We start from the raw sequence: 17,667 nt of genomic DNA, 5'->3' as shown, positions 1-17,667 counted from the left end.
TGCTGTCTGTCCTGAATTAATCCATTTTATCCCTACACTGTGTTATTTCCTCCAATAATCCCTGCTGTCTGTCCTGAATTAATCCATTTTATCCCTACACTGTGTTATTTCCTCCAATATTCCCTGCTGTCTGTCCTGAATTAATCCATTTTATCCCTACACTGTGTTATTTCCTCCAATATTCCCTGCTGTCTGTCCTGAATTAATCCATTTTATCCCTACACTGTGTTATTTCCTCCAATATTCCCTGCTGTCTGTCCTGAATTAATCCATTTTATCCCTACACTGTGTTATTCCCTCCAATAATCCCTGCTGTCTGTCCTGAATTAATCCATTTTATCCCTACACTGTGTTATTTCCTCCAATATTCCCTGCTGTCTGTCCTGAATTAATCCATTTTTTCCCTACACTGTGTTATTTCCTCCAATAATCCCTGCTGTCTGTCCTGAATTAATCCATTTTATCCCTACACTGTGTTATTCCCTCCAATATTCCCTGCTGTCTGTCCTGAATTAATCCATTTTATCCCTACACTGGGTTATTTCCTCCAATAATCCCTGCTGTCTGTCCTGAATTAATCCATTTTATCCCTACACTGTGTTATTCCCTCCAATATTCCCTGCTGTCTGTCCTGAATTAATCCATTTTATCCCTACACTGTGTTATTTCCTCCAATATTCCCTGCTGTCTGTCCTGAATTAATCCATTTTATCCCTACACTGTGTTATTTCCTCCAATAATCCCTGCTGTCTGTCCTGAATTAATCCATTTTATCCCTACACTGTGTTATTTCCTCCAATAATCCCTGCTGTCTGTCCTGAATTAATCCATTTTATCCCTACACTGTGTTATTTCCTCCAATATTCCCTGCTGTCTGTCCTGAATTAATCCATTTTATCCCTACACTGTGTTATTTCCTCCAATATTCCCTGCTGTCTGTCCTGAATTAATCCATTTTATCCCTACACTGTGTTATTTCCTCCAATATTCCCTGCTGTCTGTCCTGAATTAATCCATTTTATCCCGACACTGTGTTATTTCCTCCAATAATCCCCCCTGTCTGTCCTGAATTAATCCATTTTATCCCTACACTGTGTTATTTCCTCCAATATTCCCTGCTGTCTGTCCTGAATTAATCCATTTTATCCCTACACTGTTATTTCCTCCAATATTCCCTGCTGTCTGTCCTGAATTAATCCATTTTATCCCTACACTGTGTTATTTCCTCCAATAATCCCCCCTGTCTGTCCTGAATTAATCCATTTTATCCCTACATTGTGTTATTTCCTCCAATATTCCCTGCTGTCTGTCCTGAATTAATCCATTTTATCCCTACACTGTGTTATTTCCTCCAATAATCCCCGCTGTCTGTCCTGAATTAATCCATTTTATCCCTACACTGTGTTATTTCCTCCAATAATACCTGCTGTCTGTCCTGAATTAATCCATTTTATCCCTACACTGTGTTATTCCCTCCAATAATCCGTGCTGTCTGTCCTGAATTAATCCATTTTATCCCGACACTGTGTTATTCCCTCCAATATTCCCTGCTGTCTGTCCTGAATTAATCCATTTTATCCCTACACTGTGTTATTTCCTCCAATATTCCCTGCTGTCTGTCCTGAATTAATCCATTTTATCCCTACACTGTGTTATTTCCTCCAATAATCCCTGCTGTCTGTCCTGAATTAATCCATTTTATCCCTACACTGTGTTATTCCCTCCAATAATCCCTGCTGTCTGTCCTGATTTAATCCATTTTATCCCTACACTGTTATTTCCTCCAATAATCCCTGCTGTCTGTCCTGAATTAATCCATTTTATCCCTACACTGTGATATTCCCTCCAATAATCCCTGCTGTCTGTCCTGAATTAATCCATTTTATCCCTACACTGTGTTATTCCCTCCAATAATCCCTGCTGTCTGTCCTGAATTAATCCATTTTATCCCTACACTGTGTTATTCCCTCCAATAATCCCTGCTGTCTGTCCTGAATTAATCCATTTTATCCCTACACTGTGTTATTCCCTCCAATATTCCCTGCTGTCTGTCCTGAATTAATCCATTTTATCCCTACACTGTGTTATTCCCTCCAATAATCCCTGCTGTCTGTCCTGAATTAATCCATTTTATCCCTACACTGTGTTATTTCCTCCAATATTCCCTGCTGTCTGTCCTGAATTAATCCATTTTATCCCTACACTGTGTTATTCCCTCCAATATTCCCTGCTGTCTGTCCTGAATTAATCCATTTTATCCCTACACTGGGTTATTTCCTCCAATAATCCCTGCTGTCTGTCCTGAATTAATCCATTTTATCCCTACACTGTGTTATTTCCTCCAATATTCCCTGCTGTCTGTCCTGAATTAATCCATTTTATCCCTACACTGTGTTATTTCCTCCAATAATCCCTGCTGTCTGTCCTGAATTAATCCATTTTATCCCTACACTGTGTTATTTCCTCCAATAATCCCTGCTGTCTGTCCTGAATTAATCCATTTTATCCCTACACTGTGTTATTTCCTCCAATAATCCCTGCTGTCTGTCCTGAATTAATCCATTTTATCCCTACACTGTGTTATTTCCTCCAATATTCCCTGCTGTCTGTCCTGAATTAATCCATTTTATCCCTACACTGTGTTATTTCCTCCAATAATCCCTGCTGTCTGTCCTGAATTAATCCATTTTATCCCTACACTGTGTTATTTCCTCCAATATTCCCTGCTGTCTGTCCTGAATTAATCCATTTTATCCCTACACTGTGTTATTTCCTCCAATATTCCCTGCTGTCTGTCCTGAATTAATCCATTTTATCCCTACACTGTGTTATTCCCTCCAATAATCCCTGCTGTCTGTCCTGAATTAATCCATTTTATCCCTACACTGTGTTATTTCCTCCAATATTCCCTGCTGTCTGTCCTGAATGAATCCATTTTATCCCTACACTGTGTTATTTCCTCCAATAATCCCCCCTGTCTGTCCTGAATTACTCCATTTTATCCCTACACTGTGTTATTTCCTCCAATATTCCCTGCTGTCTGTCCTGAATTAATCCATTTTATCCCTACACTGTGTTATTTCCTCCAATATTCCCTGCTGTCTGTCCTGAATTAATCCATTTTATCCCTACACTGTGTTATTTCCTCCAATAATCCCCCCTGTCTGTCCTGAATTAATCCATTTTATCCCTACACTGTGTTATTTCCTCCAATATTCCCTGCTGTCTGTCCTGAATTAATCCATTTTATCCCTACACTGTGTTATTTCCTCCAATAATCCCCGCTGTCTGTCCTGAATTAATCCATTTTATCCCTACACTGTGTTATTCCCTCCAATAATCCGTGCTGTCTGTCCTGAATTAATCCATTTTATCCCTACACTGTGTTATTTCCTCCAATAATCCCTGCTGTCTGTCCTGAATTAATCCATTTTATCCCTACACTGTGTTATTCCCTCCAATAATCCCTGCTGTCTGTCCTGAATTAATCCATTTTATCCCTACACTGTGTTATTTCCTCCAATAATCCCTGCTGTCTGTCCTGAATTAATCCATTTTATCCCTGCACTGTGTTATTCCCTCCAATAATCCCTGCTGTCTGTCCTGAATTAATCCATTTTATCCCTACACTGTTATTTCCTCCAATATTCCCTGCTGTCTGTCCTGAATTAATCCATTTTATCCCTACACTGTGATATTCCCTCCAATAATCCCTGCTGTCTGTCCTGAATTAATCCATTTTATCCCTACACTGTGTTATTTCCTCCAATAATCCCTGCTGTCTGTCCTGAATTAATCCATTTTATCCCTACACTGTGTTATTCCCTCCAATAATCCCTGCTGTCTGTCCTGAATTAATCCATTTTATCCCTACACTGTGTTATTTCCTCCAATAATCCCTGCTGTCTGTCCTGAATTAATCCATTTTATCCCTACACTGTGTTATTCCCTCCAATAATCCCTGCTGTCTGTCCTGAATTAATCCATTTTATCCCTACACTGTGTTATTTCCTCCAATATTCCCTGCTGTCTGTCCTGAATTAATCCATTTTATCCCTACACTGTGTTATTTCCTCCAATATTCCCTGCTGTCTGTCCTGAAATAATCCATTTTATCCCTACACTGTGTTATTTCCTCCAATAATCCCTGCTGTCTGTCCTGAATTAATCCATTTTATCCCTACACTGTGTTATTCCCTCCAATAATCCCTGCTGTCTGTCCTGAATTAATCCATTTTATCCCTACACTGTGTTATTCCCTCCAATATTCCCTGCTGTCTGTCCTGAATTAATCCATTTTATCCCTACACTGTGTTATTCCCTCCAATATTCCCTGCTGTCTGTCCTGAATTAATCCATTTTATCCCTACACTGTGTTATTCCCTCCAATATTCCCTGCTGTCTGTCCTGAATTAATCCATTTTATCCCTACACTGTGTTATTTCCTCCAATAATCCCTGCTGTCTGTCCTGAATTAATCCATTTTATCCCTACACTGTGTTATTTCCTCCAATAATCCCTGCTGTCTGTCCTGAATTAATCCATTTTATCCCTACACTGTGTTATTCCCTCCAATCATCCCTGCTGTCTGTCCTGAATTAATCCATTTTATCCCTACACTGTGTTATTCCCTCCAATAATCCCTGCTGTCTGTCCTGAATTAATCCATTTTATCCCTACACTGTGTTATTTCCTCCAATATTCCCTGCTGTCTGTCCTGAATTAATCCATTTTATCCCTACACTGTGTTATTTCCTCCAATAATCCCTGCTGTCTGTCCTGAATTAAGCCATTTTATCCCTACACTGTGTTATTCCCTCCAATATTCCCTGCTGTCTGTCCTGAATTAATCCATTTTATCCCTACACTGTGTTATTCCCTCCAATATTCCCTGCTGTCTGTCCTGAATTAATCCATTTTATCCCGACACTGTGTTATTCCCTCCAATATTCCCTGCTGTCTGTCCTGAATTAATCCATTTTATCCCGACACTGTGTTATTCCCTCCAATAATCCCTGCTGTCTGTCCTGAATTAATCCATTTTATCCCTACACTGTGATATTCCCTCCAATAATCCCTGCTGTCTGTCCTGAATTAATCCATTTTATCCCTACACTGTGTTATTTCCTCCAATATTCCCTGCTGTCTGTCCTGAATTAATCCATTTTATCCCTACACTGTGTTATTTCCTCCAATAATCCCTGCTGTCTGTCCTGAATTAATCCATTTTATCCCTACACTGTGTTATTTCCTCCAATAATCCCTGCTGTCTGTCCTGAATTAATCCATTTTATCCCTACACTGTGTTATTTCCTCCAATAATCCCTGCTGTCTGTCCTGAATTAATCCATTTTATCCCTACACTGTGTTATTCCCTCCAATCATCCCTGCTGTCTGTCCTGAATTAATCCATTTTATCCCTACACTGTGTTATTTCCTCCAATAATCCCTGCTGTCTGTCCTGAATTAATCCATTTTATCCCTACACTGTGTTATTCCCTCCAATAATCCCTGCTGTCTGTCCTGAATTAATCCATTTTATCCCTACACTGTGTTATTCCCTCCAATATTCCCTGCTGTCTGTCCTGAATTAATCCATTTTATCCCTACACTGTGTTATTCCCTCCAATATTCCCTGCTGTCTGTCCTGAATTAATCCATTTTATCCCTACACTGTGATATTCCCTCCAATAATCCCTGCTGTCTGTCCTGAATTAATCCATTTTATCCCTACACTGTGTTATTCCCTCCAATATTCCCTGCTGTCTGTCCTGAATTAATCCATTTTATCCCTACACTGTGTTATTCCCTCCAATAATCCCTGCTGTCTGTCCTGAATTAATCCATTTTATCCCTACACTGTGTTATTTCCTCCAATATTCCCTGCTGTCTGTCCTGAATTAATCCATTTTATCCCTACACTGTGTTATTCCCTCCAATAATCCCTGCTGTCTGTCCTGAATTAATCCATTTTATCCCTACACTGTGTTATTCCCTCCAATATTCCCTGCTGTCTGTCCTGAATTAATCCATTTTATCCCTACACTGTGTTATTCCCTCCAATAATCCCTGCTGTCTGTCCTGAATTAATCCATTTTATCCCTACACTGTGTTATTCCCTCCAATATTCCCTGCTGTCTGTCCTGAATTAATCCATTTTATCCCCACACTGTGTTATTTCCTCCAATAATCCCTGCTGTCTGTCCTGAATTAATCCATTTTATCCCTACACTGTGTTATTCCCTCCAATAATCCCTGCTGTCTGTCCTGAATTAATCCATTTTATCCCTACACTGTGTTATTCCCTCCAATATTCCCTGCTGTCTGTCCTGAATTAATCCATTTTATCCCTACACTGTGTTATTCCCTCCAATATTCCCTGCTGTCTGTCCTGAATTAATCCATTTTATCCCTACACTGTGTTATTCCCTCCAATATTCCCTGCTGTCTGTCCTGAATTAATCCATTTTATCCCCACACTGTGTTATTTCCTCCAATAATCCCTGCTGTCTGTCCTGAATTAATCCATTTTATCCCCACACTGTGTTATTTCCTCCAATAATCCCTGCTGTCTGTCCTGAATTAATCCATTTTATCCCTACACTGTGTTATTCCCTCCAATATTCCCTGCTGTCTGTCCTGAATTAATCCATTTTATCCCTACACTGTGTTATTCCCTCCAATATTCCCTGCTGTCTGTCCTGAATTAATCCATTTTATCCCCACACTGTGTTATTTCCTCCAATAATCCCTGCTGTCTGTCCTGAATTAATCCATTTTATCCCTACACTGTGTTATTTCCTCCAATATTCCCTGCTGTCTGTCCTGAATTAATCCATTTTATCCCTACACTGTGTTATTCCCTCCATTATTCCCTGCTGTCTGTCCTGAATTAATCCATTTTATCCCTACACTGTGTTATTCCCTCCAATAATCCCTGCTGTCTGTCCTGAATTAATCCATTTTATCCCCACACTGTGTTATTCCCTCCAATAATCCCTGCTGTCTGTCCTGAATTAATCCATTTTATCCCTACACTGTGTTATTTCCTCCAATAATCCCTGCTGTCTGTCCTGAATTAATCCATTTTATCCCTACACTGTGTTATTCCCTCCAATAATCCCTGCTGTCTGTCCTGAATTAATCCATTTTATCCCTACACTGTGTTATTTCCTCCAATAATCCCTGCTGTCTGTCCTGAATTAATCCATTTTATCCCCACACTGTGTTATTCCCTCCAATATTCCCTGCTGTCTGTCCTGAATTAATCCATTTTATCCCTACACTGTGTTATTTCCTCCAATAATCCCTGCTGTCTGTCCTGAATTAATCCATTTTATCCCTACACTGTGTTATTTCCTCCAATATTCCCTGCTGTCTGTCCTGAATTAATCCATTTTATCCCTACACTGTGTTATTTCCTCCAATAATCCCTGCTGTCTGTCCTGAATTAATCCATTTTATCCCTACACTGTGTTATTTCCTCCAATATTCCCTGCTGTCTGTCCTGAATTAATCCATTTTATCCCTACACTGTGTTATTTCCTCCAATATTCCCTGCTGTCTGTCCTGAATTAATCCATTTTATCCCTACACTGTGTTATTTCCTCCAATATTCCCTGCTTTCTGTCCTGAATTAATCCATTTTATCCCTACACTGTGTTATTTCCTCCAATATTCCCTGCTGTCTGTCCTGAATTAATCCATTTTATCCCTACACTGTGTTATTTCCTCCAATATTCCCTGCTGTCTGTCCTGAATTAATCCATTTTATCCCTACACTGTGTTATTCCCTCCAATATTCCCTGCTGTCTGTCCTGAATTAATCCATTTTATCCCTACACTGTGTTATTCCCTCCAATAATCCCTGCTGTCTGTCCTGAATTAATCCATTTTATCCCTACACTGTGTTATTCCCTCCAATAATCCCTGCTGTCTGTCCTGAATTAATCCATTTTATCCCTACACTGTGTTATTCCCTCCAATATTCCCTGCTGTCTGTCCTGAATTAATCCATTTTATCCCTACACTGTGTTATTCCCTCCAATATTCCCTGCTGTCTGTCCTGAATTAATCCATTTTATCCCTACACTGTGTTATTCCCTCCAATAATCCCTGCTGTCTGTCCTGAATTAATCCATTTTATCCCTACACTGTGTTATTTCCTCCAATATTCCCTGCTGTCTGTCCTGAATTAATCCATTTTATCCCTACACTGTGTTATTTCCTCCAATATTCCCTGCTGTCTGTCCTGAATTAATCCATTTTATCCCTACACTGTGTTATTCCCTCCAATAATCCCTGCTGTCTGTCCTGAATTAATCCATTTTATCCCTACACTGTGTTATTCCCTCCAATATTCCCTGCTGTCTGTCCTGAATTAATCCATTTTATCCCTACACTGTGTTATTTCCTCCAATATTCCCTGCTGTCTGTCCTGAATTAATCCATTTTATCCCTACACTGTGTTATTCCCTCCAATATTCCCTCCTCTTTGTCCTTTATTAAAGTCCAGTTTTTTCCCTCGAGTTTGACATCAATCAGGTTTAAAATTGATGCAGAGTTTCAGCCAATGAGGGAGATCCGGGCTCAGCCCCGCCCACTCGGTGCCGCAAGTCCCGCCCCTCACCCACTCCCATTGGTTGGAGGACCAACCGCCCGCTCGGTCCTCCAGCCCCTCTCCGCTCTTCCTATTGGTCCGGAGCTCCCGTCAATCACCCGGGCAGTGTGAGCTGAGCATGCGCGGCGGGCGGGGAGTGAGGCCGAGATCGTGTCGGCAACAGGTGAGAGATGGGCGGGGGGAGCGGGTTAATAAACCCCGGGGGAGGGGGCGGGGGCTTCACAAACCCCGAGTGCGGCCCCGGGCCCGAATATCAAACAGTGAACATTCTCCTCTCTCTCTCTACACTCCGGGGGCTCCGGTTTAGATCAGACCCGAAACTCAACACACGGCCCGCGGCCTCCGAGCATGCGCAGTGTCAGCGTCAAACCTCGTGACTCATCGAATCAGGGAGCGTCTGTCAATGAAGGAGAAATGGTGATCGGTCAGGGAGAGTCTGTAAATGAAGGAGAAATGGTGATCGGTCAGGGAGCGTCTGTAAATGAAGGAGAAATGGTGATCGGTCAGGGAGCGTCTGTAAATGAAGGAGAAATGATGATCTCCATATCTTCAGTCATCCTGGGAGCTCTAGCTTTGGATGCTGTTCCTTTCCTCCTCGTGGGAATCTGTCTACTCTGTACCCAAACCAACTTCTCCTTGAAGGCCTCCCATTGTTCAATTACTGTTCTGCCTGACAATTTTTGATGCCAATTAACCTGGACAAGATCCCTTTTTAACTCATGAAATTCGCCCTCCTCCAGTTAAGAATTTTCATATTTGACTGTCCCCTGTCCTTTTCCATAACTATTCTAAACCGAATGAGATTATGATCACTGCTGCCCCACTGAAACATGCTCCACCTGCCCCACTTCATTCTCCACACCGAGCCCACTGCTGTACTCACACTCTCTCACACTCTTTCACACTCTCTCACACTCACTCTCTCACATTCATTCTCTCACATTCACTCTCTCACATTCACTCTCTCACATTCACTCTCTCACACTCACTCTCTCACACTCACCCTCTCACACTCACTCTCTCTCTCTCACCCTTTCACTCATGGTTTCGGGCCACTGAAAGATGATGTGATGGTTTTGGATTTCAGCACAGGGAGGAGGGAGAGTGTGTGGGACGGGGATTTACAGCTTTGAGGAATGAGAGAGGAAATAATGTTCCATAGAAAGTAGAGTTATCTGATCTGAATTTCTATCCTGTACTTACATTGATAACTTTTATAAACTCCTTTTACAGGGGAGGATTTGCAGAGGGAAACTCAAACCAAAGATCACGTCAAGATCTGACAGAGTCACTTGATTCATCAGGACCTGAATATCATCGGCCTTTGAATGTGGAAGGAGAAATGTTTGTCTGTTCTGTCTGTGGGAGAAGATTTCAAACATCAGTGTGAGTGGAAAAGCACCGAGACACACACACCCGAGTGAGAGTGTTCCAGTGCACTGACTGTGGAAAGAGCTTTAACCAGTTACACAGCCAGAAAAAACACCGCACCATTCACAGCGGGGAGAAACCGTACACGTGTTCTGTGCTTGGACGAGGCTTCAACTGATCGTCCAACCTGGAGAGACACAAGGACACCCGGACCATGGAGAAACCGTGGAAATGTGGGGACTGTGGGAAGGGATTCAATTACCCTTCAGAGCTGGAAACTCATCGACGCCGTCACACTGGGGAGAGGCCGTTCACCTGCTCCGTGTGTGGGAAGGGATTCATTCGGTCATCCCACCTCCTGACACACCAGCGAGTTCACTCTGATGAGAGACCTATTAAATGTTCTGACTGTGAGAAGAGGTTTAAATGCAAAAGGAATCTGCTGACACACCAACGGACCCACACTGGGGAGAGGCCGTTCACCTGCTCCGTGTGTGGTAAAGGATTCACTCAGTCATCCGCCCTGCTGACACACCAGCGAGTTCACACTGATGAGAGACCTTTTCAATGTTCTGACTGTGAGAAGAGGTTTAAAAGCAAAATTGAACTGCTGAGACACCATCGTGCTCGCACTGGGGAGAGGCCGTTCACCTGCTCCGTGTGTGGGAAGGGATTCGCTCTGTCATCACACTTTCTGTCACACCAGCGAGTTCACACTGGGGAGAGGCCGTTCACCTGCTCCGTGTGTGGGAAGGGATTCGCTCAGTCATCGACCCTGCTGACACACCAGCGAGTTCACACTGGGGAGAGGCCGTTCCCCTGCTCAGTGTGTGGGAAGGGATTCACTCAGTCATCGACCCTGCTGACACACCAGCGAGTTCACACTGGGGAGAGGCCGTTCACCTGCTCAGTGTGTGGGAAGGGATTCACTTGGTCATCCACCCTGCTGAAACACCAGCGAGTTCACACTGGGGAGAGGCCGTTCACCTGCTCAGTGTGTGGGAAGGGATTCGCTCAGTCATCGACCCTGCTGACACACCAGCGAGTTCACACTGGGGAGAGGCCGTTCACCTGCTCAGTGTGTGGGAAGAGATTCACTCAGTCATCGACCCTGCTGACACACCAGCGAGTTCACAGTGAGAGACCTTTAAATGTTCTGACTGTGGGAAGAGATTTAAAATCAGAAACGAACTGCTGAGACATTGACGCACTCACACTGGGGAGAGACTGTTCACCTGCTCCGTGTGTGGGAAGAGATTCACTCGATCATCCCACCTTCTGAAACATTAACTTGTTGACACTATTGAGTGACCTTTTAATGCAGTGACTGTGAGAAGAGCTTTAAAAGTAGAAATGAACTGCTGACACATCAACGCATGCCCATTGGTTGAGAGACTGTTCACCTGCTCCGTGTGTGGGAAGGGATTCACTCAGTCATCACACGTGCTGAAACACCAGCGAGTTCACGAAATGAGCAGGTCCAACGAGCCGGTCTGTAACACAGGCCAATGACTCAGTGCAGCTCGTTACCCAGTCACTGGGCTCCGTTATAGCCTCTCCTTTGAGTAACACACAAGGAGAAATTGTAAATCTGAAACAGAAAGAGATAATGTATAACACTTCATATCAACCACCAGTTTTTCCCTCTTTCCGGCTTTTAAAACAATCTCACAGTTTGTCAAACCCGAAACAGCCTCTGGGATTTGCTGATTGAGAATTTCCGAGGAAATTGGGACCGTCACGAAGTATCGGAACAAATGTCCCCGCTGAGGTTTCGGGGTTGTTACTGGTTTATTTATATCAGTGAGTGACCAATTTTAAACTAGGTGAGGGTCTAAACCTAAGGTAAGAGCCTGGGATAGACAAGAGATTCTTCAATGTATCAAGTTAAATTACACTGATTCCACCAACACTGGACATCACATCCCTCAAACATTGTTACCTGTTACTGTATAAAACTGGTGAGGGTGGAAATGGGAAATAACTGCAAAAAACTTCATTGTATCAAAGTTAATTCTGATCATTATTATTATACAAACATTCTACAGCCGGTCCCTTAAAAAGGACCCAATATCAAACCAGTCCCCAGTCCTTGGGCCTGTGCCTATGTTGTGATTTGCACCCGCTTCTGACTGACTTGGTATCAGACGCACTCCCGTCAACAGTAAACGGATGGAGCCGGATCCACAAGAGAAAAATGAGGACCGACCTCCGCGGTTCTCCCAGAGTGCGGGAGGCGGAGTAACAGCAGCAGACAGAGAGATCTCTAAACCAGCCGCTGCCGCCGGAGAGAAGCGAGTCCCGTTCCGAGCCGTGTCTGTCAGGCGCCCGCTGACCCTCTCTTCACTGAAGGGGACCGATTCAGCACCAACTCACACACCCACCATTGGATCATTGAATCACCTTCAACACCTGAATTACATCACCACTTAATCCTCTATACACGAGGAAATACAAACCTTGTCCATGCAACCTGTCCTCATAATTTAAACATTTTAGCCCCGGTATCATTCTGGTCTTTCTGCGCTGCATCCCCTCCACGGCCAATATATCCTTCCTGAGGTCTGGTGCCCAGGACTGAATGCCGTGCTCTAAATGTGGTCTCAACAGAGTTTATAGAATTGTAACATAAATTCCACCCTTTTGAATTCCAGTTCCCTTGAGATAAAGGCCGACATTCCATTAGCCATTTTAATTATTTTTTGCACCTGTCTGCCAACTCTTCGTGATTTCCCGAAGTATCTCTGCTCACCCACAGTTCCTGGCTTCTCACCATTTTGAAAATACTCTGATTTATCTTGCTTCGGGCCAAAGTGGATGGCCTCACACTTCCCCAGATTGAAACTTTGAACACTCTGGGGCTCTTTTGTATAGAAAAGAGAAGGCTGAGGGTGACCTGATACAGGACTTTAAGATTATGCAAGGGTTTGATCGGTCAGATGTCGATAAGGTGTTTGTACTTTTGGGAGTGGGGACGTCAAAACTTCGGGCCATGAATATAATAGTCATCAATAAATCCAATCTGGCATTCAAGAGAAACATATTTATCCAGAGAGTCGTTAGAATGTGCAGCTCTCTCCCACAAGGAGTAGTTGAGGCGAATCGCATGGATGCATTTACAGGGAAGCTGGATAAACACATGGAGGAGAATGGAATATTCGGGTTTGCTCATAGGGTTAGATGAAGAGGGGTTGGAGGAGGCTCGTCTGCAGCATAAACACCGGTATAGTCTAGTTGGGCCGAATTGCCTGTTTCTGTGATGTACATTCGATGTAATTCTATGTAAGCTCCATCTGACACAGTTTTACCAACTCACTGAATCTATCAATTTCCCTTTGTAACTTTATGCTCCCATCTACACTACTCACTGTGCACCCAAACTTGGTGTCGTCGACAAACCTGGATATACCGCTCTCTGTTCCTTTATCTGCCTCATTTATGCAGATCCCTGGGGGACACCACTAATCAAATCCTGTCAATTTGAGTACATACCTATTAACCCTCCTCTCTGTCCCCAACTCCAAATCAACTCCCTCCCCATGTCAATCGGTTGCTTTGAATTCCACATGTTCTCATTTCTGTTAACAGTCTCTGATGTTAAACCTTATCGAATGCCTCTGGAAGTCAATATACACATAACCCCCATAGACACTCCATCATTTACCACATTAGTTACATCTTCAAAAAGGTCAACTAGTTTTGTTAGACTTGACTTACACTTTACAAATCCATGCTGGCTCTCTCTGATCAATTCAGGATTATCCAAGTGCTCAGTCATTCTTTCCCTAATAATGGATACTGGTAACTTCCCCACAACAGACGTCAGACTAATAGGTCTATAATTTCCTGCTTTATCTCTCCTACCCTTCGTATAAAACGGAATGACATTGGCAATTTTTTCAATCCATGGAACAATTCCTGAATCAAGAGAGCTTTGAACGATCATGACTAAAGCATGTACAATTTCCTCACCTATTCCCCTTAGTCCCCTGGGATGGTCACCATCAGGTCCTGGAGATTTGTCTATCTTTAATTTAATTATTTTCTCCAATACCATTATTTTACTTACACTGAATCCCCTTGATTTATTTTCAGTTTTCCTCGTGCCTCTGGTACATTATCCTCATGATTTTCTGTGAGTATTTAGCAAGTCTGCCATTTCTTGAATTTCAATTACAATATCACCCCTATCCATCTTTAAGGGCCCACATTACTCTTCGTCACCCTTCTTTCTCTTAATATACGTGTAAAAACCTTGAAAGTTGTCCTTAATTTCACTCACAAGTTTTTCTCGTTTTCCCTCTTTGCACCTTTTACAATTTTTTTTCGTTTCAGCACCACAATAAACAACACTTCACTGTGAAATTTGCTAAATTAGTTCTTCAGTGTCAGAGCGAGAATTGTCCATCCCTAATTTATTTAAAGTAACAAACACAAGCACAAATATTCATTCGTGTATCAAAGCACTGATGGACACAGAAAGATAAACACAGCCTGAAACGCAGTCAGTATCGGGATTCACAGGGAAACTGGCAAGTGAAACAGACAAAGATCAAACAGTCTGAACCCCCAACAGAATGTGACGTGTAGCTGATAGATATTAATGAGAGGAGGTGGGAAATTATCCCATGGCTTGGCTCCGAGGCTTAGTTGGTTAAAGCGCTTGGCCAGTAAACAAGAGATCCTCGGTTCAAACTCCCAGCGGTGCCTTTGTGTAATTCATGGTGTTCAGTGAATTTTAGAATGAAAAACGCACAGTGTGGTGTTTGTGTTTTGTGCAGGAGCCAATACGGAACTGATCAGGAAGTCTCTTCAAAAATGCCTTTTCATTATACAGACAGCCCTCTCATAGAATGTGTCCGTGACACGTTCTTGTTTCTGGGCTCGTTGAGGTCGGGGTATAATTCTCGATTCGAGGGTCATACCCTGGAGAAGCCCTAATTTAACCCTAGACTTTTGATCCTTGAACTGCGGTTCAAACTTTTGCAAAGAGGAAAAATAAATCCCCAAATCACTCCACCTGAATCTCACGCGGTCTCGGAAGAAGTTTAGTTCAAACAATCAGGACTTTCATTGAACGAGCTTTGCTTCCAATTGCATTCGACCTTGAAACCGCTCTGGGTTTTCATCTCACTGAAGCAGAGTGTGGCCGCTTTGTATCTGTGAGCATGTCGGTGACGAGGTTACCTCTGATATTGGTCGCTTTCAATTTTTAAGATCTCGCCAAGCTCTGGGAAAAGAAACCGCGAATCGAATTGTCCCTGTAAGCGATGAATTGAAGGGATTGGTGCTCCAAGCAGATCTGGAAAATTCACAGTGCGGTCGCTCAGGAATTCCAAATCCACCCTCTCACCACTCGACGATCATATTAACTGAGCAGAGAATAAATGTCACACCCTTTATTTTGGAAAAGCAAAACGGTGGGGATTTTTATCATAGCCCGATGCCTTTCGTGTTGGATCAGATGTTCCCCATTGCGTTACTTTCATCTTCATCGGAGAACCGGTTCAGGCGTTCCTGTGATAAACGGCGACAATTGCCTGTTAATGTTAAATTTAAGATGCAGTCTATAAAATGATGAAATTTCATCACATGCAAAGCACAAAAATCTTATTAAAGTTTTGACTGTCTCTCGGTAACCACGTCAGCATCTCCTTCAGTCTGAAATAGAAAGTTATTGGTTGATTAATGGTGATTAAAACAGTCATTCAACTACGAACAGGGTTTAATTAGCTTCATGTAATTATTTATTAAGTTCATAACTCTTGTTAAATTTAATTCTCTGACTGGGAATGGAACCACGCGGTGATGGGAGCACTGAATTTTAACCACCAGTCCATCGGGGAGCTCCCAGGATTGAGCACCGGACACTATGGAACTGATGACATTTATTTTTGTTTCATTCAGCTCTGTGTTTATTCTCAGGCCTCTTATCTCTCCCTTCTTTTCAGCTTCTGACTGCGGATATTCCTCTGGTCAAATATGAATAATATAGAATATCTCACAGCCCCGCTATATTTGCTCCTTCTCTGCACAGTTCTGTACAAAATCAAACTGTCGGCAGATACCGACAGTGTCTCTCCCTCACTCCCCACAGGAGCAGCAGGAGATGACACTTTAAACTGCCAGTTGCTTCAAACGATGCCCGATAGACCTGCGTTGCCTTGGAGTTTTCCCAGCAGCTGCATTGATTCGATGCGTGAATTTTGGAAATGGAAACATGTCCATCAGCAGCTTGTGGGAGTATTTTCCCTCACTTTCCATTCCATGTCCATGCCTACTTGCACTTGGTGCTGTCATTGCCTGAACATCACCTTCTGTCCCGATAGTCCTTCGAACAGAAAATGCCATTTTGTGCGAGCAGCTTGTCTGGCCCGAAAATGACCTGAATTACAAAGGGGCGAGTGGGAAAGGCCGCGTTGGTCTGCTTGTTCACAGCAAAGAATTTTCAGCGTTTCCTTGTGGTCCAGTGTTTAGGATTCGGAGCTTTCATCACCACGGAACGGTTCGATTGGTGTCTGTCTCAACATCCACATATTATCCACTCTACCATAAGTGGACTGGACTCAAATTGCTGATGTTTCACTGTGAGGGTGAAGAGACATAAATGTGTGGACATTAGTTACGAATTCATCAGCTGGGTTGCACCTTTGCTTCTCCCCCCGTCTCAGTCTTTCCATCTTTACCCTTCACTGCCGGTGTTCCAGGTTCGATCATCCGTGGCCGTTCAACGAAGCCTGAGAAGTCCATGAGGGAAAAACACAGAGAGTCAGAGACAGAGACAAGGTGGGATCAAAGTATAGGAAGAAATAGGATCAATGTCAAGTTCTGCGAACGGGCAGAATTTAAGATGGAGCTTGGGAGAGATTCCTTCACGTGTCTCGCAATTTTGCAAGAGACCATTGGGCTCCGAATTAAAAGCATAAGCCGCGCTGGAGAGTCTCTCTGAGAGAGGGAATGCGGTTCGTCAACTCCAGTTCATCGTTATTTGAGCAGTAAACAAACCTTTAAGAAGTAGCGCTGCGAGGAGGATTCGAACGTACGCAGGAAATCCCCAGGGGATTTCGAGTCCAACGCCTTAACCACTCGGCCATCGCAGCTACAAACATCTGTTATGCACGGCTGTAAATCAGAATGTGATCTGTGATACAATGTTCTCTCTGACAGGTGAAAGGCCCTGATCCCTGGTCTGTGCTGATTCTCTGACAGTTTACTGGGTAAAGGCCCTGATCCCTGGTCTGTGTTGATTCTCTGATAGTTTACTGGGTAAAGGCCCTGATCCCTGGTCTGTGCTGATTCTCTGATAGTTTAGTGGGATTCATTCTGTATCTGTCAGTCTCTGGTACAGTGTGTGAGTGTGGGATTCATTCTTTATCTGTCAGTCTCTGGTACAGTGTGTGAGTGTGTGATTCATTCTGTATCTGTCAGTCTCTGGTACAGTGTGTGAGTGAGGGATTCATTCTGTATCTCTCAGTCTCTGGTACAGTGTGTGAGTGTGGGATTCATTCTGTATCTGTCAGTCTCTGGTACAGTGTGTGAGTGTGGGATTCATTCTTTATCTGTCAGTCTCTGGTACAGTGTGTGAGTGTGTGATTCATTCTGTATCTGTCAGTCTCTGGTACAGTGTGTGAGTGAGGGATTCATTCTGTATCTCTCAGTCTCTGGTACAGTGTGTG

At 43.1% G+C, this 17,667-nt stretch overlaps 1 protein-coding gene and 1 non-coding gene across 2 annotated transcripts; one reads left to right on the top strand and one right to left on the bottom strand.

The window, feature by feature from the left end:
• Positions 1–9,863: 9,863 nt before the first annotated feature.
• On the top strand, positions 9,864–15,720 carry LOC137310791 (zinc finger protein 79-like). The gene has a single exon (XM_067978406.1). The coding sequence runs from the start codon at positions 10,206–10,208 to the stop codon at positions 11,187–11,189; it is 984 nt and encodes a 327-aa protein (XP_067834507.1). The 5' UTR covers positions 9,864–10,205; the 3' UTR covers positions 11,190–15,720.
• A 1,289-nt stretch (positions 15,721–17,009) lies between these two features.
• On the bottom strand, positions 17,010–17,091 carry trnas-cga (transfer RNA serine (anticodon CGA)). The gene has a single exon. It is a non-coding gene; the product is annotated as a tRNA-Ser (tRNA).
• Between the last annotated feature and the right edge of the window lie 576 nt (positions 17,092–17,667).

This window comes from Heptranchias perlo, unplaced genomic scaffold (genome assembly GCF_035084215.1).
Source record: "Heptranchias perlo isolate sHepPer1 unplaced genomic scaffold, sHepPer1.hap1 HAP1_SCAFFOLD_275, whole genome shotgun sequence".
Lineage (NCBI taxonomy): Eukaryota > Metazoa > Chordata > Chondrichthyes > Hexanchiformes > Hexanchidae > Heptranchias > Heptranchias perlo.
The sequence above is the reverse complement of the archived record's forward strand: the minus strand, read 5'-3'. Positions and strand labels throughout refer to the sequence as shown.

Bases quoted from the DNA above. Each gene is read 5' to 3' on its own strand.
- LOC137310791 (XM_067978406.1), top strand. From the start codon at position 10,206: ATGGAGAAACCGTGGAAATGTGGGGACTGTGGGAAGGGATTCAATTAC.